Genomic DNA, 25272 nt, shown 5'->3' with positions numbered 1-25272 from the left:
CGAGGCTGATTGTGTTGTCATGAGAAACAATCCTGTTAAGGAAGCAGGGAAGTGGGCTGATGAGAGTTGTGATAACAACAGAGGATATATATGCCAAATTAATGCAGGTACTTGTCTTTTTAGTTAAAACATGATCAAACCTTATGTTTTTTCAGGGAATTGCTTGGGTGTGTGGATTTCAACATCATTTCACTTCCAGTAAGGATACATCCACAAATTGTTTTTCAGGCAGGAACACAAGGGTCCTATGTGTCAGAAGTCTAGTTAGAGTCACTATTCTCAGCTGACCCTTCCCAGTAACTACCATGTTGCTACCTGCCTGAGCTGGAATTTGTATCTGCTCTTTGTGTTTAGTATGACCCTTGACATGATATTTGTTCCATGATTTTGTCTGTCATTTTCTGAACATACAAAACATGTTCTGGAAAATACTGGCTTGTACATGTAGCATGAACTGTCTGGAGTGCAACTGTAACTCTCTTGCACCAAACTTGAGCTAACTCACCTTCCAAAAGGAAATTAAAAAGCAATGAAAACTTGGATTTAAATATCTGATTGATTTTTAAGCACTGGTCTGTTGTGGAGTTTTTCTTTAATCCAGAAAAAAAATCCCTGGAAACCAACACAGTCTCTGCAAAATATTTCTTTTGATGAAAAAATATTTTGTTAAAGAAATTGTGACCTAATCTAATCCTAATTCATTTCAGTAATACTATTCTGGAGGATTATACAGAATGCTTCTTTACTCCTTGTCAGAGGTTGCTTTAAGCAGCTTTTTTCCTTTTTACAGCTACTCAATTACAATTGAGTTTTACTACTGGTGCTGGTTTAAAGAATAGCACATCTAACTCATGTTGATCAAAGTCAGGGAATATAAAATCAAGAAAAGTGGCTTTTTGTTTAATTCTGTTTGCAGTCACAGCTAAGTCACTGTCCCCTTTTGAACAAGTATATGAGACTTTTTTAATCCTTTATTTTACAGATGCTGAGTTTCTGCCTTCTGCAAGTTCAACCCCATCCAGCATTATCCGTTATGGTAACAGCAGTTATTTGTTCATCCATACCAAAATGAAATGGGAGGATGCACGAAAAAACTGCAAACGTGATCAGTTTGACCTTTCCAGCATCTTAGACCCCTACAGTCATTCATTCCTGTGGTTAAAGATATTAAAGTATGGGGCGCCTATGTGGATTGGTCTTAACAGTAATGTGGTAAGAACATCAGACTAGTTGAACATGATGCTGCTTCTCTTACGGACAAATCAGGAACTGAAAAGTCTATTATCTCTCTATACTTTACCTTATTAGTTTATATCTTTGTCCTAAATATTTTTATATGTTGTCAGATTTACAGGTAGGAATCCATCCTCTTCCATTACTCTGATTAAATTGTAAATATTACACATTTTTAACACTTTTTCTGTGATATGACACTCTGTAAACTTCCAAACAAGACATTTTTTAGGCTAGCACTTTGTAATATCTCTTTGTATATACAGTGTATTTGAGATAAAATCCACATATTTGAAGATGTACAGTGGAAAGCATTTATTCTAAATAACAATACCAAATTTTCAGAAATAGAATAAGGTGCTGTTGCTATGACTTTTTCAGGATAGATTGCCAAATAATTAATTGATTTACTGAATTTAATTTTATTTTTCTCCACTTTCCCAGTTCTTTGATTTTTGATACTTTCTGAATGTTAAAATATACCACCCTTTCTTCTTGGCACAGACACTTGTCCCACATTCACTCCATTTGGCTGAGGACATGAAAGAAATGCAAACGAGTGAACATAACACACCACTTCCTAAAAACCAAAAGATTCCCCTAACCAAATCAACAGGATTGTCCACTGAGTTCACCAGCTTTGGTGGGAAATTATTTTTTCAAATATACTTTAAGTTAAAATAATCAACATTTCTGGAAATTTGGGGCGGAAACAAATAGTACAAAAATTAGTCATCAGACTTTCACTCCTACAAATCATTTTAAATAAAATGTTTATTAGTCCCAAATTAACAGGTTTGTTAAGTTCAAAATTAATTCAATATGTCACTTACTCTGCATTTTCTTTTGCTGAAAAGCGTTTGTTGTGCTGCTGTATTTCTCAATGAACGGCTGCTTGTCCCAACTTGAATTTAAAAGTTTAAGCCATTTGTATTGGTTATTGATTTCTTCAAAAAAATCTTCTAGCACAAGCTGCTGCATAGACAGACATTTGATTGATGAAGGCATGGTTAATGCTTAGAATTTAATAATTTCTGTTGTTTTGTTTTGTTCTTAGACCAATGGGCGTTACGAATGGATTGATAACTGGAGAATGAAGTATACTAAATGGGCTGAAGGGGAGCCAAAGCAGAAAATAGGCTGTGTCTATCTAGATATTGCTGGAGCCTGGAAGACAGGATCCTGCAATGAAAGTTACTTCTCTGTTTGCAAAAAACCTGATGGTAAGAACTTGAATCTAACCATTGTAATTGCAAAGATTATCTCTTTAGAGTTCATTGTGCTGGGTGGACTGCTAATATATACTTAGATGCTATTTTTTATTTCAAGAGCTAAATAGATGAAATAATTAAAATTTACTTGGGTTGAATGGGGCTGCTTTAAAATGAAAGCTAGCACATATTAAGAAGGAGGTAGTGTGACTGTGAATAACCATCACTTTACGTTAATAACATTAGTTATACTTTGCAAAACCTAGACTCACTTTTATTCTGATATTTATTCTGATACTGAGTAAGCATGCAAGACCAAAAACCTCAAAAATCAAAACGCAATGAACTTTAGGTAGTAGTCACACGGGTACAGTGTTGAAGGGGGAAGAGCTGAATAACCAAGGCATAAGAGGTCACAAGGAATGTTTATAACAGCTTTCCAGGTTTTCCTTTTATAACTGAATATATAGAAATATTTATATATATAGAAATGTTTAAGGATACTTCTTCAGGCGGCCTTCTCTTATGTTTTTGACCTGAAACTCCTGTCACTATCATCTAATAAAGCCTTCTGCATTCCGTGATAGTAGTCACAGCCCATATGACCAAGTTCATCTGGGCCCTGATTCAGCAAAGCAGTCAGGTGTGAAAATACATTTGTGAGTGTCCTGGTTTAACCAGGATAGGGTTAAGTTTCCCCAGCAGTGGGGGGGAGCTCTAGCCGGGTTATTCAGATACCATGCTGAGGTCACATCCTGGCAGGTCACATTTTCCTGGCGCGGAGCGCGGTGCACTCGTGGTTTTGTACATCGTGCTTCTCACTGCTGTATTTGGTAGCTATTTTGCTCTGTTCATTGCTATCACTATTACTGTTATTGTTATTGTTGTGGTTTGTTGTGTTGCTATTGCACTGTTGTATTAAACCTTTCCTTATTTCAGTCTTGGGGCTTTGCATTTCACTCCCTTTGTGGGGGAGGGGTAGCAGCCGCGTGGTCCCAGACCCCGGCAGGGGCTAAACCACCACAGTGAGTAAAGAGTTGAGCTGAACTTAAGAATGTGTTAAAAGATAAAAGTATGCTTGGATTCTTTGCTAAATTAGATTTCTTGATATACAGTTGCAGTATTTTTGTTCATAGATTTAGGACTTTTTCCCATTATTGTCTTGTAGTAAGAAGTATAGACTACCAAGATTACATTTTTTTTTAAGACCTGAGTGATTTTTCCAACATTTAGTTAGAATACTCTATTCATGCTAAAAGAATGTATAAGAAGCTGTTTCTTTAAATTTTGTGCTCTCTTTTTAAAATTTTGTTTTTAAACAGTTCAAGCTCCCACTGAGCCCCCTCAGCTTCCAGGGAAGTGCCCTGAATCAGAAGGACACAAGTCCTGGATTCCTTTCCGAGGTCATTGCTACTACATTGAATCTTCATCTACAAGAAACTGGGCCCAGGCATCTTTAGAATGTCTTCGACTAGGTAAGTATCCTCCTGTGACCCATTTCCATACAGTCTTCTGAATTCTTTTGTTAACATGACAGATTCTCAGTCTTTGAAAGCTGCAATGTATGTTCTTAGTTATGGATAGTCAAAAGGACCTTGACAGCTGTGCACATAACAGCTGATATCTGTTATCTGCAGGTCTCTGTTTTAAGTGGAATGATTATAATTTTGAATAAGCTTGTGTAAGAAATTAAATAACATTTCTTTTCTTTGAAGGACTGAGTTTCTGAAAGAGACTCAATAAGAAGAGTGGGGCAAATAATAGATGAAAGACTTCTAAGGTGAAGTTTGAGAGGAGTTGAATGATGATGTTGCATGTAATAGCAGGTGCCTCCACTCACTGACTCAGGTTGTCTGCAGCTGTCCCACATCTTTGTTGTTGGAATCTGCAGTTACATTAGAATTGCACTTTTCTGTTGAGCTAAGATTCCTGAAAAAAGGCACTCACCATTTGTTTCAGCGTGTGTGGTAAAAGACTGGTATTATGTGGAATTTAAAGTTTGAATGCTAGTATACTTAAGACTTCATGTCACTGACATCCTCTTCTCTTCAATGCTAGCCTTAATCTTTCACGGTAATTGTTAGGACAGGCTGAATCCAGCAGCCCAGCAGAGTCAAGGTTGCCACGGCTCGATGCTCCTAAGTCCAACAGTGACAAAGCTGAGAATGTGTTCCCTGTAGGTGCACACACACACATATACAACACATCTATATATACATTCATGGCTGGCCACACAGATCAGCACAGATGAAACACATAGCACTTGAATGAACACAACCTGCTCCAACACCCTTATTGTGTTCCTCTCTCTGTTTGATCAGGTGAAGGTCCGTTAGCAAGAATACATACATAAATACAGTGTGATCCCTCCAGCAGCTGGACTCAGACACTCAGTTTGCCCGGTAGCTGGCCCATGGATCTCAGTGTCTTCAGTTGCTGGGACCTGGAAATATAAGCCCCCATGGCCACCATGGGGTCTGTTGGTACAGACCCCGTCCCTCACACACACACACACACACACACACACACACACACACACACGTCCCTCCAGTAGTCTATCTCCTGTGGTCTTGCCTGTAGAGATACACAAGAGCACAGACACATACAGAGCTATCTGGAACTCCCCTGGTCCCCCAGTAGCCATCCCCTCCTTGGTCTCACCCTCAGAGATGCACACACACCAGTGGGTCTCATCCTTAGAGACCTGCAGCCCTTAAGGTCCCTCCAGCAGCTGGTTGGGACTTCCCTGGACCTTCTGATAGCTAGCTCAGCTCGTGGTCTCTCTCACCCTTGGTGATGCACACAGAGACATGGCTCACTTACTTGCTGGCTGGGCTGACTTGATATTCCCTGGTGATCACAGACTCCACTTGTGTACCAGCACTTGCTCCAGCTGCTGGCACCACGGACCCATGGTCCCACTTCAGTTGCTGGTACTTAGACACCCATGCACACATATTCACACAGAGTGAAGAGTCTTTCACCCATGAAAACAGTTAGAAATAGAGTTTAATAAGAAGATAGGACTGTCTGCCCAGATCAGGTGCAAAACATGGCCAGACAACTGTGCTTACCTGAAAACTGTTTAGATATGACCAGTCTTTTTATCCCCTTATCCTTCTATTTTCCCATGCTTGTTCCTTCTAAATCATCTAGGTTCATCTCTTTCCCTGCCTTTGGTTCCTCCCCTAAACATTTCATAATAAGTCTTATGCAATCTTGAAACGCTCTTCTGTATCCCATCATGTGTCCCATACCCCCAGGTGGTAAGTCCCCTCAGTCTGAAAGGTACTCTGACCATTGTCTTGATGGGTTTCATGCCTGAACACTAGGGCTGAAGATGTCCGTGGCAGCCCTAGGAGGGGCCTGAGCAGGATGTCCCACCCTCTGAGTCCATAATTTGGGTTCTTCCCCTGCCATTGTGTCTCTTTGCTCTTCTGGGCTTGTGGAGATTGGCCTCTGATGGGCTGATGGCTCCTGTGACGGGCCTGGGAGTAGCCAGGGAAGGGGTCCCCCACCTGCCATTGTCTCTCTCTGCTCCCTTGTGGATGTGCAGTGAAGCCTTTTATCACACAGCCTAACAGTAACCAAACATCTGATACCATTCAACAAAAGAGGAACAATTAGAAAAATATAAAGACTACTGTGAAAAAAAAGAGGAACGTTCCATGTTCTCTTACATTTTTGCTGTCCTTGCTTGCACTCTGGGTTTTGTTTGCAGTTGGGCACTTTCCAATTATATCTTACCCATAGTAGAATTCTGAACCATAGTAGAATTTATCAGTAATGATTCAAATGACTTTTATATTTTCAGTCTCTGTAACTGTGCCTTCCTTACCTGAGAAAAAATACCATCAAAAATTGAACAGCCAAATCAGAACAGTCAAGAGCCAAACACAGCTGTTGCTCCACACCTATTGACTGTATTCCAGCCTCACACTAAAGAGAACTGGAGATGCACTTTCTCCAGTGTTTAATGCCACTCCACACAAAGTCATGTAGCTCATTCTGTCTGCTGACTCCATGCTGTGACTTCTTGACTTTGCTAGAGCATCATTCAGAATGAATCATGTCAGAATGCCTAGTGTTACATGCGGATGACTAACAGGGTACTACACTAACTGGGCAACAGATGACCGAGATGATCTTTCTTTCTCTGATGGCTACAAAGAGAATGTAGGAAAATAAACAAGATCTGGTTAAAGAGTTACACTAAGGACTGTGCTTCAGAAAGTCAACAAAGTCTGTGCTATACATGAGCTGTGCAAAGGCTCAGAAAACAATCATTAATGTGTGAAGTTATATTGTGCACAGACTGAAGTTATACATACTTTTTGCTAAAAACTTTTAGGTTTTTTTAGAGGTTTTTTGGGTTTTTTTTAAAAAATAGTAACACATCAGTAGAAATTTATGCGGGTTACCATGTTGGCATGTTGTATTTTGCCTAGAGCTGTTGTTCAGTTATGTTGCTATTTCCTGGTGGATGAGGAAACAAACAAAATGCTAGTGCAGTGTCATGGAAATGGTAAGAAATACATCAGCAACAATGCTAGAGTCCTTCCTAAGTTATTACCCAAAGTTAGTTTCTGTTTTGAACTTCAAACTTTGTTTGGAATTTAGCACAGATAATCACTAGCAAAAATAAGACTGGCATTTGACAGGACAATGAGAATGCTTTACAATGTGAAACTTAGGTCTCTAAGAGTTTGGGTTTTTTTCCATGTCTTCCAGGTGCCTCTTTGGTTTCAGTTGAAGACTCAGCTGAAGCCACCTTTCTGGCAAACACCATTGAACCACTTGAAGGGAAAACATCAACTTTTTGGACAGGAATGTACAGAAATGTGGATGGTAATTTCTTCACTTCTGGCATCTTTTTGTTTGGTGAATAATTGTCACAAGCTGTTTGACATGGGTGTTGAAAATTTCACATAATACATAAAAAGTGAAATTAGAAAAAGTAATATATTATCATCATAGGGGAAGCTGGTCAATTGTTATCAAGCAATAACCAGTAGTATATAGCAGAAAGACAAGGCACAGAAAGTTCATGTTAAAGCAAAAAAAACAATTCACAACAAAGGCACAAAGTACAGACAGGACCATGTTGGGATTTGAGCCAAAGTCAAATGGTCCTTCTCAACATGGAGAGGCCCTGGGTTGATGTGCCTGTCATTGTGATACTCCAATTTTTAAGCTAGGGAATAATGTGACTAACATCACCTCTAGTCTTTGAAATCACCATCGCGGAATGACCAGTTACAGCTGGCCCTCAGAACACCTTCACTTTGAAGCTGGAATTGTTTGTGTCTTTGGAATAGTATATCATAAATTTTTCTATTTTGTGCCTCACTGTAAGGAAGGTAAGGTAAGAGAGAACAGGCAATAGGCTGCTTTAATTAAATCTTAAATTTGCTGGTTATTGCTTTTCCATTAATACAATTAGGATTCAATTAAATAGATATTTCTGTCTTTATGATAGACCTAAAAGTTACTCCAGTCTTGTGCTGTTCAGAATAAAATCTCCAGTATAACAATGTCAGAGACAGGACTGCGGAATTGTTCAGGTGACTTGGGGTGGGTTTTCATGAGTTTTGGAGAGGTTTTTTTACAACTCTCTAGTCAGCCACTTCAGTAACAAAATAGTTGGGGAGAAGACAAGTATTCAATTACATATTACTTGAATTTTAACCAGGAAAAGGGGAAGTTTTCAGTAGAGGAGGAAAGAATTTGAGGACAGTAATGATTTATAACCATAACACATAAAGAAAAGTTGAGGTTTACTCATGTGGTTAATTGAAACATAAAATGTATTTTAAAGTGGTTCTAGAGCAGGTGCAGAACAATACAGTTCTTACAGTGATCGTAAACACAAGAGATGCTTCAGCAAGTACATGTCATAATACTAGGTAGTGATTATAGTCATTTTGGCATAACTGCATAATTAAACTTCATATTGTTGGAAAAGCATTTGCTTCCAAATGCCACACCCTGACACAAAGGGTGGCAGGTATTTAAAAAAAAAAAAAAAGAAAAGGCAAAATATGAAAAATTTATAAGAAAACAAAACAGCTTTCATGCTGAATCTAAGAATTTGCTTGTTTGAGTACAATTTAAGAGTCACAAGGGGCACATTTATTCTAAATAAATAACACTATTAAAAGAAAAGAAGAAAAAAAACAAACAGGAAGGGACAGAAAGTCCCAGCATAGTTGAACAACAGTGATCACAAGATTTTTGATGCAGATCTTTAAAAAGGAAAATTGTTTGTGTAAAGTCAGTGGAAAGGAGCAGAAACAGAAAAACAAATGAAAAAAATTGGACTTAGAAAGACTTCCCTGGGGGCTTTGAAAAGAGTAATACAAAACTTCCCTAAAAATTATTGAAATAAAGGGCATTCTGGTGAAGATATATTATGTTTTGACATCAGTAATTTCTATAAACTGAATAAATAGTTGACACTGCACCATTGCAATAAATTGTGAGAGATAATTCTTTAAACTTGCTTGCCTCTGTAACAGCATAAGACAGATTGGCCTGTCATTTTCCAAAAATTGATGTTGTACCATTTGCATAAAAACTTAAGGGCAACAGGATGTGTCAGACCAACAATCTAAATAGTCTAGTGGCCTGTCTCCAAGAGTGGCCACAAGTAGATTTCTCAGGAAGGCAATAAATGTGGAGCAGGTGTCAAGATGGAAATGAATACTCTCTTGCTTTTCCATATTCAATGTTTTTCCAATTAGGAGAATGGCTGTGGCTAGACAACACTGCAGTGAATTTTGTCAACTGGAATGTAGGAGAACCTTCCCCTCAACAAAATGAGCACTGTGTTGAAATGTACGCAAACTCTGGGTACTGGAATAATATCTATTGCTCTTCCTACAAAGGCTATGTTTGTAAAAAGCCAAAAAGTAAGTGCTACATGTATGAATTTGTTTTATGTATGGAGTATGCTGCTTCTGTGCTAGTATTAGTAGATGACTATTACACACAGTGCGTTTTAGATGGGTGTTTTGCAGTTTTATAAATTCCAAGGGATGTATATTTGCATGCCAACAGAAAGATAGAATAATTTTTGTCATTAAGTAGAAGTTCTGACCAGTGCTCAAGTCCCTTCAGAATCATTTTAAAAAGATGTTGTTCCTATCTTAACTGTACTTAGTTTATACACTTAACAAGTTTGTCTGTTCTGTATCAATAATTGTTGACTAATCACAATGTTAGTACTGTGCCTTGCACACACAAATTTGTCTCATCTATTTGAAAATACATTCCTTAGGGTATCCCCTCTGCTCAGCCCAGGGAGTACCCTCTGCTTATTTCCCTCTGGCAGTCTCATGTGCATGCATTTTCTGAATTTGCTTAAAATTGAGTATTTATGAATTGTGAACTAATGAACAGTTTTGGACATTTTGTCTCTGTGTTCTCCTGCTTTAAGAAGATGAATGAATGAAAAGCAAAGCAAATAGAATAGTCTGAATGTGCAAAGCAAATAGTGTAGTTTGAATGTGCTAAACTGAAAGTGTCCTGAAATAATTGAATGTGCAAATTTGACAGTAAGGACATCTAGTGTATATATGTTCCTAAAAGTCATCCTAATAATTTCTTCCAGCATGTATTGCAATATCAGAATATCTTACTAATGTTTACTGAGAAGAGTGAAATGCATGTAGTAGCTGAAATATGCTCACTTCCTCTACAAGACTGGAAATGAAATTCTGCTATCCTTTCTATAAATTTGCTCTCATGCAAAATTATTCTTACTTACTCAGTTGCTTGTAATGATGACTGTATCTTCTACAGGAAATACTGCAGAACTGTCAGATATAACCATCCATTCAGAGTCTACTTGCCTGTCTTTTCACATTGTGATTGACAAACAAAAAGGCACTTTATTTTCATTCTCTATCCAGAATAGTCATAGATGTAGGTAACAAGTGTTAAAATCAATGGCCACCCTTCCTTTTCGACCATTCAACTCACCTGTTTGTGCTGGTACTGGCATTAACCTGTTTTGATGCTGAGCCATTTCAAGAAGCTGAAGCAGAAGAAAGCTATAGTGACTTTTTCTGGGATTAATTTTAGCCATCTCGTCCTGAGCTGTAATGCCATGGAATCAGCCAAATGTCCATGTCAATGCAAGGACTATATAGTTGCTCACTCAAAAACAAGACACAACTGAGACCTACACTGTCGTAGAAATGTATCTTGGCTTGTCACAATTTTGCAAACCTGTGATAATGCTTCATTTGCAGAATTAAATAGCTATAGGCTAATAAATGGGGTGCTAGAAGCACGATTTTACTTAGTTGCACTTGCTATGACTTGTTATGTTTGCTGTTTTCTGAAGAGGCTGCAAATGCAAAACTGTGACTGAAGTCTTCCCATAGAATAGATGCTATTTTCTGTTCCATTTATTGAGGTAATTTTTACCCTAGTAGTTTGAAATTCTGTAGCAGGTTTATTCCATAAATAATCTAACTTTATTTCATAAGTAAGGAGGTATTCTAAAGAACAGTTCAGCAGTTCAACAGGTGCTAGTTGATTGTGCTACAAATAGTGGCTACGTATATTATGTTCATGGTATCTCACTCTCACATTTCAGGAAAGCAGATTCATATCCCTAAATATACTGCTTGTTTAACATGTACGTATGTTTAGCATGCAGTCATCTCGTACCAAAACTCAACAGTGATGTGCACTATATGCCTGATCAGTGCTATACCAAACTTGGTCAGTCAACAATTTTTGGTGAAGAGCAAGGAAAAAGTGTCTAGGTTATTATATTCCAAAAAATTTTCAGTCAAATGAAGCAATGCAGTGAGAGGGTTATTTTCCAAATTTGTATAATGTAAATTATTTCCTCCTATTCCTTGTTACATTTCTGAGACTGTTTTTTGCACTGTGCTTTTGGACATAAGGCAGCATTATCTTCACAGAATCACAGAGTGGCTGAGGTTGGAAGGCACCTCTGGAGGTCACCTGGTCTAACCCCCTGCTCAAGCAGGGCCACCTAGAGCCAGTTGCCCAGGACTATGTCCAGGTGGCTCTTGAATATCTCCAAGGGTGGAGACTCCACAACCTCCCTGGACAACCGGTGCCAGTGCTCAGTCACCCTCACAGTGAAAACATGTTTCCTGATGTTCAGAGGGAACCTCCTGTGTTCCAGTTTGTGCCCACTGCCTCTGGTCCTGTCACTGGGCACCACTGAGAAGAGCCTGGGTCTGTCATTTTACACTCCTTTCAAACACTTGTATACATTGATAAGATCCCCTGTGAACCTTCTCTTCTAGGCGAAACAGTTCCACATCTCTTAGTGAAAGAGATGCTCTTCACACATTCTTTCCTCACCTAAGAGATGCTCCAGTCCCTTCAGCATCTTAGTGGCCTTCGCTAGACTCCTTCCAGTAGCTCTCTCTCTCCCTCTCATACTGGGGAGTCCAGAACTGGACACAACATGCAGTGTAGCAGACATGGAAAGCACTTCAAAAAGGTGCAAATACAGAAAGCTCCTGGTTTCCCTCTTTTCCATAGATTTACATGTTGGTATAATGCTAACTGCTTTTTATTGAAACAGCATTAACAGATACTTTTCTTGATAGAAACTCTTGGAAACATCCAACTAATCATGCCTAGTTTTACTCTGAAGAGCTAAATATAGAGTCATGTTTGTCTTTAAACGTAAAACTAGCTGGGATAACAGGCACTCCAGCAGAGTTCTAGAAAATCTTTGAAAGTCGAGATTGTTGGATTATTAATGAAATCAGGCAATGTAAGTGGGAATTGATAAAAACAGTTTAACTTCCTGGGCTCACCTTTTTCAGAATGAAACATGATGCATTGATTCAAGATTTAGTTATAAACTGATTTTATGTCCATGTGGCAAAATACAGATCTTCATCTGAAATGGTGACCCAGTTTTCTCAGCAAGACAGATTTCGTGGTCCAGATACTGAATTTTAAATGAGCTACAAACATTTTAGTTTGGATGTGATAAGTGCTAAGACACTTTGGAGTTCATGAGTGATTTCAATTGCCTGTGTACACAGGCCATTAATGTATCTTGGCAAACCAAATTTATTACATTTGGTGTGTTTATATAAGATAACAAGTACTGCAAGAATTTGTAATTATATTGACGATGATGTTTGAGCATCTCTGTCCTGAAGGTACAGTGTAGATTTTCTTGTGGTTTTACACTGATGTCAGGATGTGCATCCATAGAGATCTTTGATGTTTCTTTTTTTCTGCTAGTTTATGTAAATAGCTACATATGAGATCAGAATACAGTAAACCATTGTGCTGTGACCTTTGATAGGTGTATATAGCTTTGTATGGATATGAATATGATTTTCAGTATGGTCCAAATATAGAAATAAATAATAAATAATATAGAAATAAATAACAGAATAATATAATAACACAATTCTTTTTCAATGTTTTGAAATGCCAGCAACTGAAATACCACCGGCAGCTGAAATGCCACCAGCTGAAATGCCCACAAAGGGTAAGAATATTGTCTTTCAAGTAGACAAAAACTAGTCCCATGTAAGATCATAAACAGAACAAGTCATGTTTTGTATTATGTCTCTTACATTTTCTGATATACCTGAGTACCAGATCTATTTCCTGGCAGCATATTATTTCCTAGTAAAATACAATATACTCCATTCAGTGTTCAAATGTAGATGTAAAAAAATAATAATTTGTAATATAACATACAATGTTAATGTTTTAAAATAAATTAATTTTATGTTGCTACCTATGTCTCATTATTTTGAAACAAATGGAATATTTTTGCTTAAAACATCATACTTTCTAAAGAAATTGTTTTCAGCAATCAGATAAAGAGTTTGATTTCTTTGTGTTTGATTTCAGCAATGACAAAGGACGAGAAGTCTTCCACTCTGAGCCACGGTAAAACAGGAGTTGTAGTTATTGTTGTGCTTATCCTGGTTGGAAGTGGCCTCGCAGGCTATCTCTTCTACAAAAGAAGAAAGAATCGCTTGCCAGCAAATGACAGCTTTGAGAACAATTTGTATTTCAATAGTGAAGCAGTTCCTGGAACTAGTGACACAAAGGATCTTGTGACCAATATAGAACAGAATGAACATGCGACATTGTAATGTAACAAAATAAAATGTAATGTAATATGTAATGTAAAATGTAATGTAATAAAATAAAATGTGCCTTGTTTTAATAAAATTATGCAATTAGGATTAAGCCAAAACTCTTTTCTCATGTGCAAATACTGTAGTAGCCAGTTCAGTGTGTGCGTAATGTTATATACAGCAGTTATTTTATTTTGTAACCATTGTATAATGTGTAAGATTTCAGATCTCACAATTTATTGACCCACACATGTGAGTGTGGGTCTTAAGAGATAATATTAACTAATTATTTAATGGAACAATAGAAACAGTTGCAATAAAGGAAGTAAAATGTAGATAGATCCACTTGAGAAGGCTTCCAAGATTTGAAATTTCTGCACCAGATTTATTTCAAACCATGCTAATGCAGATTCTCCAAGCTCTTCAGCAAACATCTCTCTAATTCTACCATCTTTCAAGTATTCCTAAGGACTTAACTACAGGGGTAGTTGCTAGATGATGAATCTGTATTTAGGCACATCTTCTTTGAACTACATGGGGAAAAAATCTTTTTACATTATAATTTCAGTTCCCACAATTTCACACAACACAGAGAACCAAATATGTAGTTGTTGTAGTTTATTTATTCTAGAATTTAATCAGATAAAATCTGGGGGCAGGCCTCTGGAATGGAGAAGTGTGGTTGGTGTTAACTACCGGTGTTCTGGCTGACCACAGGTGGGTTTGTCTGGGAGAGGTGATAAAGGTCATGGCAAAACTTCCTTCTTATCAGGACAACAGTTACTGAGAAGGGGGAGGAACATTACCTATAGGTGTTCTGAAGGTTTATAGGAGCACTGGAGAGCTGTTACGGTGGTCACGTGTTGGTACTGCTCTCCTACAGCCTCTCAATAAGTAACACATGTTAGTGGGGTGTGTGCTGGAAGTCAGGAACAATTTAGCTTTACCAATGTATTAGCTACTACTGATTTTATTTCCTTTCTAAAATGGCTAGATCAGTTATGATTCATGGAAATTTTAGATTCCCTGATCTGGAGTTTATATTCTTAACATTTGTAAATCTTGTAAAATGTGAATCATGCATGATGCCTCACTTGCATACAAAGGTTTGCAAGGTTTGATTTTGTGGTTTCAGATTTTGTTTTGTGAAATAAACAGTAACTAGCTTTGATTTTTTAAATAGTTTTTCATTTTATAGTCTTGTCTGTATAAGACTCTGTAACAGGATAAAGGTGAAAAGGAGATGATACAACCATGGAGACATTCCATCCAGAGTTGCAATCAAGTAATATATTGACCATATTTCCCTGAATCTGTCCTGGGATTGTCTGCTTAAAACCAAGACAAAAATGTCAGCTGAGTGATTTAGTAAAAATCCTGAATTACATACAAATGTAGGTAAGATGGGGAAATTTGTCCTGGAACACCTTTACTCTGACTCTGCTCCCTTTCTCCCAGTTATTTCCTTGCCTCTGTTCCTATTACTGTTTCCATTTTTAATGCACAGTTATTTGAGCATGCTGTTCCAAGGAGTAGTACCTCTAATGATTCTTCGTGCCACCTGATGTGGCTTATGTGCCAGAAACCTCCTGACTGACTGATTAATGATGTTAAGGACAACATCATTTCACTTATATGGAGAAGTGGTGCCAGCTAGAAAGGTGTGTGAAAGGGACAGTGAAAGGTCAAGAGGTGCTGGTTGGAATCCCAGCCTGAACACACTGGCTGCTGGGCAAACACCAAACAGGTGCAGTCTCTACCCAAAAGAAGTTCAGTTCTGTTCTGGGGCCTTGCACCATCTTAAGGCAGTATCTGCACACCGAGCGATTCTTCCAGATAACATTTCATCACATGTATGTATGCAAATGTATGATTGGAAAAAAAAGAAAGATTGAGGGGATGTCTCATTTCTGGTGCTTTGCCATACTTACCAGGTACATCTCTACAGCTAAAAAGTGTCAGTGAGAGAATCCAGCTACCAGAGCCTGGATAGTCCTGAACTCATTCACCCATTTATACAGCCTGAAATCCAGCATCACCTTTGAGTTGAAGAGAATTAAAAAATGTCATGCTAGTTAACAGCTGACAGTAGGTGTAGCTGCTTCTGTTCTGCTCTCCTGGCCAAATGGGTTCAGAAAAAATAGAGGAGGTTCCAGATCAGAAACTCTACTCTGAAGATGGATCTGCTTGGCCTGCTCATTTTAGAAGGAGCCTGAGTGAAAAAGAATTAAATGATTTTGAGAAGTTGAAACTTAAGCTGCATGATTTGCTGTCCCTCGCATTGCAATACAATGGAATTGAAGCAAATTTCCCATTAAAAAGAGCAAACTTGGAAACAGTGGCATTTACAGCACAGGAAATCATTGCAGTTCCATGTAGTAAGCTGAGGATGAGCACCGATACTTTATACACAAACTCTAATAGGAATTTCTGAATGGAAGGTAGAGAAAAGAACAAGCTTGAACACTTTAAACAATATCTAATGGAAGGCATAAAAAAAGTTTCAAAGGTTGGGCTGGGGAAACTATCCATGTTGCTCTATTTGACTGAAAAAAACCAGTGTGTTGTCTTGGAAATGATTCATATTCATATGGATTCAATATAATTTGTTACTTAATGTATTCTGATCCTTCACCAATTTTTCTGCTACTGGGTGCTATTCCTACTGGGATCGGTCTGTTGCCTTAGAACTGCCCCGTTGCTCTTGTGATCTCTTATTTTGTCTCCTGAACAAGTGCCACTACTTAGGGGAGGTTTCAGGCTCTGTACTGCATAAATATACATTCACAGAGGAATTGGGATCTTGTTTTTCTGAAATATTCTTGCTGTAAAAACAAGGAAAATAATTTCTTGATAAACAAGAAACATAAATGATGGATAGAAAAGCAAAGGGAATTTTCAATTGATCACTAATAATTCATATCCATAATTCTCTGATTATGCCAAGATTTCTTATGTTTGAACTTGGTGGTTTAGATAAATGAAAGAAAAAAACCCTGTTGATTACGTAGCATGAAAATATTGCATGAAATTGCAAGGTGCCTTATGTTGCTCTTTCAGTATGTTTTGAGGTTGTCTAGAGAAATGGAAATGTTGACTCTCTGGATTGTGGGGTTTTTTTTGGCTAGAATGTTTCTACTGATGTTTAGAGCATGTCTTCTTTTTTAAAGACCTTTTTCAGTTGGAAACTACGATTGTGTTGTATGTGGGGATTCTGGGTTGAAATCTTATATCAAGTTATAGAAGGCTATCTTATATGAAGTTATAGCAGGCTAAATGGCCACAAATTCCTTTCAGATTTTAATACCAGTGTTTTCTGAAAATGAATTATTTAACTTCTGTAGGAAAGCATCTGGCTGAACCTGGATGGACCCACCCATGCCTTTCTGTGGGCAGCTGAGGAGTGACTTGACGGCAATATTTGATAGCGTGTAAAGGTTTGTCTCTTTGCACGTTGCTATGTTTCTTGATACCCTTGTGCTTAATTTTCATTTCCCCTTTTCTCCAGAAGAGTTCAGACTTCAGAGATAAGGTGGTGAATCTGCACACTGTGAGTGTAACTTCCTGCCTGGGATATTGCTGAAGGAACAATGCTGACTCAACACAAAACCCAGCAGCCTTTCTTCCTTGCAACTTCTAAAACGTCAGTCTGTGCCTTGCCAAGTAAAAGATGCTGGAGTGCATCTTTGCAATCTTCTGATTTTCTTTATCACTTTGTGGGCTGCAATGAGGTCTGCTCAGACAAACATACAAACTCTGAGGTGAAGCTAACCATAGTATGTTTTACCCTTTTTCAGCCTCTCTTGGCAGATCGTCGTAACAGTCCTTCACCAAATGCCGATCTTTCTTCAGAGCAGAACTAGTTTCTTTTCCCCTGTTGTAATTGTACTTGTTGCCTCCTGGTAGCTTTGAAGATGCTGAGATGTTGTATACAGCGGAACCACAACACATTACATTTTTCCTGCCTAAATAATAAATAAGAATGTTTTTTCCATCTGCACATCTGGAGCTCCTGAACAAGGAAGCAAGGGAAATTGCAAAGTAGAGATTGAGGAGTCAAACAGTCCCATGTTGGGGATTACCAGAATGCTTTACTCCAGACTCAGGGCAGCCATCTTTGCATATGCATCATAATTTACTGAGTAATCGACCATCTGCTGCTTTGTTGAGGCAGTCTTCTCTTTTCTCTCAGTTTCCTCAGGTCTCAGTGTCCTTCTCAGGCTCCCATTCTTTCCATGTTTTTGGTCTGGCTGTACCTGCTGGCCTTCAGGTCCCACTATTTTCTGTCACTGTCGTAATTCTTCTGCTCGAATTCCTTGTGTACATTTCTAGACCCAGTGAGATGTTCATGTGCATCTGAGTCAGAACAATAGAAGCAGGATCCCACATCTTCATGTAGGTGTCCAGGGTTTTTATTGCCTGCAACAGCAGCAATTTTCAGGGAAAGACTCTAAAGAGTATTTGCTGCAAATACAATATTGGGGAAGTTATCCCAAACCAGCCTCTCCCAAATATATGGGAAGTGAATTTTTTCAAAGGCCATAAGCAAAAGAGGATGTGAACCTTCCACAGGAGTGCCTTTTCTCTTCCCTACCCTCTGTATTTTTCTAATTATTTTACCTGTCATGAAGGAGAGATCTTTTTCAAAGTGAACATCAGAATATTGTCAGAATGCCTTAGGGGTGTGCAATTCAGGGGGTGCAAACTTTCACAGACTAGCAGGATGAAAAATGTGGCAGTATTCCTTATCAGTTTAGTCTTTCTCTCTAACAGTAATTGAAAATCGACTGTTTTCCAGTTACAGGTTCTCTTCTTTCTAGTATTGTGTGATTTCTTTTCAGAATTTATTCCATTGTTGCTGTCAGTTTCAGTACATTAATCCTGCATATAGTCAGGAACGGAGCAAAAGAAGGGACACATGCCTCCTGAAGAACACAGGTCTTATTTTCTGCAGCTTTTCTCTTTTCTGTGAAACTGAAGACATGGAAATTCTGTTTCTCTCTGATTCCAAGGTCATAATTACTTGACTTGCATAGTGTCCCAGCCAATTTTTCACTGTACTGCATTGAACTCTGGCTTTTTTCATCATTTATTGATATAGAAATCTTCCTCTTCTTTTTTACCTTTTTCTTTTATTTCTGGTAAAAGAAATTTTCATAAAAATAATGATCCTGAATTGTAAGGTATGACTCCAGAAATCCTCACTAAAATCCCTCATAGATCTATTTCCATGGAAGGGAAAATGTTTATGCAGTAGAGAAACTAGCTTAGAAAGCAAAGTTTATTCATTAATGTATCATTTCAAAATTACTCATGTGACACGATAGAGTTCCTTCTTTACAGCTCAGAACTTCCCTGTATCTGTCAAGTCTTAAGAACCGAAAAGGATTTGCTAATCTGGTTCAGTGCAGAAGAGTTTTCTTGTGAGGCACAGATTTGGTCTTCAGCCTCAGTTGAGGTGAAGGGGAGAAGGGACTGAAGCATTTAGCCATGGCTGTCTACCTGTTCCTGATTTTTCTCTTTTCCTTTAGTACATCTCTTCAAGTGTCTGGTAAGTCTTTGTCCTGTGCTGAGTATGGAGGTTTGCAAGTTCTTTCTCATGCTTTTGAGGTGTCCTTCTTGGTAGACAGTGAGTTTAGCTCTAGTCACAGCATGTAATTTGAAACAGTTTTATTCAACCTTAAATCTGGCGGTATCTGTACAGGCATTCTGTTACTTTAACCCAATTTTCAAGGTGGTGTATGAGTGAAAGAAATATGTCAACAGATGTGGGCATAACCTAGACAGTGTTGACTCTTGAAAATCAGCCATCTGAATGCAGACAAAAGCTGACCTGAAATTACTCCATGAGACATTAGAACAGCTCAGAAGTACAGGGCAGTATCCTCTCAGCACTCACAGAACCACTGGATGACGTGTACTTTTGACTTTCCTAGACAGCTCATATAGACTATGGCATACTGACCATTGCATATTGGAATCCTGTTTCCAAGCTGATGTCTTTAGGAAGGACCTTAAAAGAACCACTGCAGCAGGAGAGCTGCACCAGGGGAAATGACATTGGGCTTGTTCGGGTCTGAAGCGCTTCAGAGAAACATCACCAAGGATGTTTGACCACTCCCTGACAACTCTGGGATGTAGGAGATTATAAAACCCCATTTAACTATTCCAACCCTGGCAAGAAACCTTGAGTGGCAGTAAAACTCAATGGCACAGCAGAGTGAGTTGGATGATGTTGCTGTTGCTTACAGGGGAGCTAAGGGATGTAAGGTGAGCTGCAAAAATGGTCAAGCTTTGAACCAGGCTGAAGTTATGCCCCTTTTTTGAAGCTGGCCTTAAGAAACAAAACCCTGTTGTGCAGTGTCTCGCATTTCCGTTTACAAGTGTAGCTATTAATGGCACTTAGGATACTTAGCTTTACTGTGCTCAGAATGGAAGTGATGATGCTGCAAGTTGTGGCTTCCCTCCTGAGAAACTCACAAGTTGAACTCTGTGAAGAAACAACTTTCTGCACAGTTGCCAAACATTTCCAAAATAATTAACAAAAAATGAAAAATACCCCATTTGCTTGATGAGCTGAAAACCACAATGTCATTCTGGGCCAAATATAAAAATGGTTGAATTTTGAGTATGTAAACCATTTTTAATAGCTCTAAAAAAAAAGTCCTTTTACTTGCAAAATTAAAGCCTGTTTAATATGCTGTGTAGTGGTGAAACTTTGAAGAACTCATGAAATTTAATAAAGGTCATTTTTGAATGGCATTTTGAGAACAGTGTGCTTGAAGGAGGGATGTGAAGAAGAGCAATTTCTCTTGAAAGAGCTATATTTTCAGCTTCTGTGTTACTTGCATCTTAAGAACGATTTGATGAATATCCTTCATACTGATGATTAACCTCCCTTGATTTCTTTCTCTATGAACTCTATATATTCAATCTTTTGTTGTAGCAGACTGTCAAATAACACGTAACTGACTTATCTTCTCCCTCCTCAGATGTTTGCATTCTGATTTTATTTTATAGATAGTGGAATATTTTCAATCTATAATGAAGATAGCAAGCTCTGCGCCCAAGCTCAAAACTCTAGCTCAGTCATAACTACCACTTGTGATGAACACAACAAGTTTCAAAAGTTCAGGTGGGTCTCTGCCACGCAGCTACTGAGCATGGCGCTCAAGCTGTGCCTGGGAGTGCTCTCCAAGGACGACGAGGCTGCCATCACGTTGGAATCCTGTAACAGGACAAATGAGCTCCAGTGGTGGGAATGTAGAAATGAGACACTTGCAACCCACGGCAAGGATTTATTTTTCAACTATGGCAAAGGGAAGGGGAAGAAAATCAGGTTGTCCAAAGGATCAGGCAAAGGAAGCAGGTGGAAAATACATGGAACTGCAGACAACATGTGCTCCCAGCGCTACGAGGGTGCGTACTGAAAACTAATCTTTATTTCTAGATAACTTGACTGCACCTATATACAAAGCATTCCACTGCTTGCTTGTCATGTAGCAACCCTTTTCTTACAGTGACATCAGTAACTGAGCTAATGACGATTAGGGTGTAGAAATGCAAGGCAAATATGGCTGTATATATTTCTGCATAACTTGGAAAGTGTAATTCTTTCAAATGATAGAATAAAATGACAAAGGCCTATGATATAATCATAAAGGAAAATGGGAATTCTGATTGTACAACAACAGTGGGAGGAATTCTATGAGGGTCACTTCCCACCAGAGTCACATGCAAATTTAATATATAACTTCCTCTCATGTAGACCAATAAGAGTATTCTGGTATCAACTTTCCAAGCCTCTTCAACCATACAGGGAAAAAAAAAGAACTTAAACATAATCCAAGGACAGAAGTACATATGCAATGGGAGAAGCTGAGTCACGAGTGCCTCTGCCACAGTAGTTCAGATAGCAATGAAAAGAAAAAGTTAGACAGAAAGTAGTCTGAGGGCCAATGAAGGGTTGTTTGAGAGACTTGATTCTGAATATCTTGCCATAACATATCTGATTGGCACTACAGCCTTAGAAGGCTTTGTGGTAATGAAGTACTGATGTGTTGAGCTCTTGTACAACTCAACCGTGTCCATGGAGAGCTGTCTATAAGCAGACACTGTGGTGAACATCTGATGCCAACTGACTACTACTGATCTATGTTTGTCTCTGTAGACATCTATACACTGGGAGGAAATGCCTTTGGTGCACCTTGTGTGTTCCCTTTTAAGCTCAATGGCAAATGGTATGCTGAGTGCATCCCTCGGAGTGATGATGCAAGCACTTTCTGGTGTGCAACTTCTTCAGATTTTGATAAAGACCAATTTTTTGGACATTGCCCACTAAAAGGTAATTTATTTATAAAGATTTCAGGAAAGTCATTAAGCAAAAGTTTCATCCACTCTCATGGTCAAAATCTTCTTGGGATGTGGAAATAGCATTGGACAGCGAGCTGGATTCTGGCTAGCCTAGTTCACTGGTGAGCTATGCAGTAATAAAATGAGGTAGTTGCTCTTCACCCACACTGTTTCTCCAGCAGAGATGAGGAGTGGTCCTACAGTGATCCCAAGACTGGTACATTTGGGGAGTATTCTGAGGGTGGTGACTGGGATTGATGGAAAAAGGAAGAGAAAACCCCTAGGACTAGGTGAGAAGTCAGTCAGGGCGAATGAAAGGTGGTAAGAAATGTAATGGATGAGAAAGCTGAGATATAGGGAAGCAGGAGACAGTGGTGTATCATAAGATGGAGCAGAGAACAGGAGGGCTAGAATGAATGGAAGAATGCAGGACATGGGCAGTGGTCTTCACCTGCCTTTGGTACTCCAGTGCTCCTTACACCTACAAATTATCCAACATAGCCTTCCAATAACCCCAGCACAAATTCCCTACCCCTTCACACTCTTCACATTTGATTGATTTGAAACGATCATTTCTGTCACGTTGGAAAGTCTGGGAGAGTGTAAAAGGGGTCCCAAGTTAAGAAATGGGTGTGCAGACAGAAATCTTCTGTATGGGGAATAGAGAAATGCATGTGTACAGCTAGAATATATCAGTGAGTGGGTTAATGCGGACTGAACTGTGAGAGTAGATGAGTTATATAAATAAAAACAAACAGGGTCAATTTGTAAGGAGAAATAATTCCTTATGTGATTAATGTATTACTAATATTGAATAAAGTATATTTAAGTGGGGCAAACTATATGTAAAAAATTAGCAAATCATATAGTTACATAGTTTTAGTTTGCAATGAAGATTTTATTTTCTGTGTTAGCAAGTATGATTATCAAGTTGCTGTTATCATGTTTTATAGACACCATCCACAGCGACCTTTGGAAAACAAATCCTGTGACAAAAACCCACTATCAGATAAACTCAGAGTCACTTTTGACATGGCACCAAGCAAGAAAAAGCTGCCAGCAGCAGAATGCAGAATTATTAAGTGTCACAGACCTTCATGAAGAAATGTTTTTATTAGGTAAAGTAAAAAATCCCCAAACAAATTACTGCATATATTTAATATATATGTCAGCGCCAAGGGCTTTAACATGGATTCTTAGATTTACCTGTGAAAATAGGTCTTAGTGACATTCTTAAAAAATTTTATGCCTTTCTCACAAAAAAATGTATTAAAATAGTTTTCAAAATATTAAAATGTATTAAAAAAGATATCTACTATGACACTTTTTCCATGCTTTAAAATTTTATTGCAAGTTTTATTGAATAACTTACAAATTCAGAGGCATTTAATAACTTCACTGTTTGTTTCTTTTGGCCATTTAGGGCTCACGAGTGACCTGGGTGTCAATGCAAAACTCTGGACTGGTCTTTTCAGTGCACTTGACAGTGGCTGGCAATGGATTGGGGGCAGGCCTTTCAGATACCTAAACTGGGCTCCAGGTAAGAGCACTTTTCTGAAACGATGATCTGTGTCTGGGCAAAATTCTCTTCCCCCAATTCCCGTTAACTAATTCCTTTGGTTTCATAGAAATTTCATAGGTTACAGGGGATTATGAGAAAGGTAGAATTTTACAGTAATAGGGATCACACCAGAGATGAATTGTCATTAATTCTGAATTTCCCAGAAAAAGAAGACAGCCAAGTAAATAGTTAAAAACAAATATCTACACCTCATTCTACTTTTTTTTTTCCATCCACAATTTTCTCATCAGGCATGTTATTCAATGCAAACAAAAAAAACCCATGAAAAATGATATAGAGAGAATTCAAAGAAAGAAAAAAAATAACATGAAAAATTCCATAAAAATATTTTTAATTGTTCTCAGTTACTGCTTATAATATTTATTTGATGTACTTTATCTTGATAAATTTTCACATTTTTCTTAGGATCTAAGCCACCATCTTGTATGTTGCCATGTTACATATTTTCATAATAATTGTTGTGACTACAGGGAAATCCAAAGGGTGAGCATTCTCATAGAATTAAATATGCATTTCATGTCTAGTGTTCAACAGTAAAGGATGCTGAGTTGTTTGCAATACTACCACCCCATAAGGAATTGTGTCTTAGATGAACTTTTATAAAGCTTTTTTCTGTATGCTGTCATACTTCAAATACACTGAATTTCTTCTTAAGCAGTGCATGGGAAGAGAGGGGCAAGTCTAAGTTTGAAATGTCATCCCTCTCGGCCATCCTAGTGGTGCTCCCTTGTTGCATCTCTTGGAAATTATCACTCTAAAGAATAATACACCAGTGGCTTTGCAGCTACAAAAGCCCATCACAGTTCCCTCCTGTGATGAGGTGAAAATTTTCGTTGTTAACAGAGGGACTCTGTGCCTCTTTCCGAAAGGAAATCCCTCTGTGGAATCTGGAAAAATATGTGGGACCTTCCAAGGTAGGAACGGCAAATGGGAAAACCAGGTATGTGATCGGAAACTGGGATATATCTGCCAAAAGAGAAACTCCTCCTTAGATTCCTCCACTATTGCCTCAGGTAAGTTGGTCAAAAAATAAGGCTATTTTTGCAGTGAGTGAGAAATACTGGGAGGATGCCATATATGAAATGACAATATATTGTCAAAACAAAAGGATTACACTTGTTGACCTGGGTCAAACACTGAGAAGACTTACATTTTATGGTTCATTTTAAATACGATGGCTAGACGTTGTTCATCATTTTGAAAAGATCCCGGGGTTCGAAAGAAGGCAGGATTATGTGCTTAGTCATGTTATCCAGACCAAAAAATACTGATGAATAACCTGTGCTCTGAAAAATACATTAAAGATATGTCCTGCTAAAAGATCTGAGCCAGAGTTCATGCACCCCCTACTTTTTCTGACCCTTTTTGCTCTATTCTGAAAGGAAAACTTCAGAATATGGGGCTGGCGCCTTTTCCCAATTGAGTTCCCTTTCCACTTGAGGCAGACTAGGTGCTATCTATGTGAAGAAAAATGTGTGCAGTTACTTCACCTGGGAATTCTCAGCATGCAACTAACTCTACAGTAACTCCCTCAACTACATATATGTTAGTATACAAGATTATTCTCTGACTCAGGGGATGAATGACACATCATAGCTGGTATCCTGTACATTCTGGCTGCATCCAGACAGCTCACTGGGAATGGTTTCTGACCCATGCTAACCTCCAGACCATGTCTGGAGGTTGTTTAGGTGAATGCAAGTTTGCACAGGTCAAAACCATGTCCAGGGAGCACTGAACAATGTGGTTGATCACACGTTAATGTTGGGTGCGCATCCTGCTC

At 38.4% G+C, this 25272-nt stretch overlaps 2 protein-coding genes across 4 annotated transcripts in view; both read left to right on the top strand.

Moving 5' to 3' along the window:
- Positions 1-14726, top strand: part of LOC141927347 (macrophage mannose receptor 1-like) — a 66112-nt gene extending 51386 nt beyond the window's left edge. For both annotated transcript variants that reach the window (XM_074834527.1, XM_074834534.1), the window contains exons 23-30: positions 5-107; positions 983-1212; positions 2291-2456; positions 3767-3919; positions 7176-7292; positions 9188-9355; positions 12898-12951; positions 13323-14726. In XM_074834527.1, the coding sequence (XP_074690628.1) occupies positions 5-107; positions 983-1212; positions 2291-2456; positions 3767-3919; positions 7176-7292; positions 9188-9355; positions 12898-12951; positions 13323-13570 (1239 nt within the window). In that variant the 3' untranslated portion in view covers positions 13571-14726. The remainder of the gene's footprint in view (positions 1-4; positions 108-982; positions 1213-2290; positions 2457-3766; positions 3920-7175; positions 7293-9187; positions 9356-12897; positions 12952-13322) is intronic.
- Positions 14727-18991: 4265 nt separating this feature from the next.
- Positions 18992-25272, top strand: part of LOC141927363 (macrophage mannose receptor 1-like) — a 33149-nt gene continuing 26868 nt past the window's right edge. Inside the window, exons 1-6 of one of the 2 annotated variants that reach the window (XM_074834545.1) lie at positions 18992-19106; positions 20576-20974; positions 21726-21899; positions 22861-23025; positions 23331-23447; positions 24359-24502. In XM_074834545.1, coding sequence (XP_074690646.1) covers positions 19046-19106; positions 20576-20974; positions 21726-21899; positions 22861-23025; positions 23331-23447; positions 24359-24502 — 1060 coding nt within the window. In that variant the 5' untranslated portion in view covers positions 18992-19045. Of the gene's footprint in view, positions 19107-20575; positions 20975-21725; positions 21900-22860; positions 23026-23330; positions 23448-24332; positions 24503-25272 lie in introns of those variants that run through there. The other variant, XM_074834551.1, reaches the window with a different exon arrangement.

Source organism: Strix aluco, chromosome 1 (genome assembly GCF_031877795.1).
Source record: "Strix aluco isolate bStrAlu1 chromosome 1, bStrAlu1.hap1, whole genome shotgun sequence".
Classification (NCBI taxonomy): Eukaryota; Metazoa; Chordata; class Aves; order Strigiformes; family Strigidae; genus Strix; species Strix aluco.
This window is presented reverse-complemented; position numbering and strand designations above follow the sequence as displayed.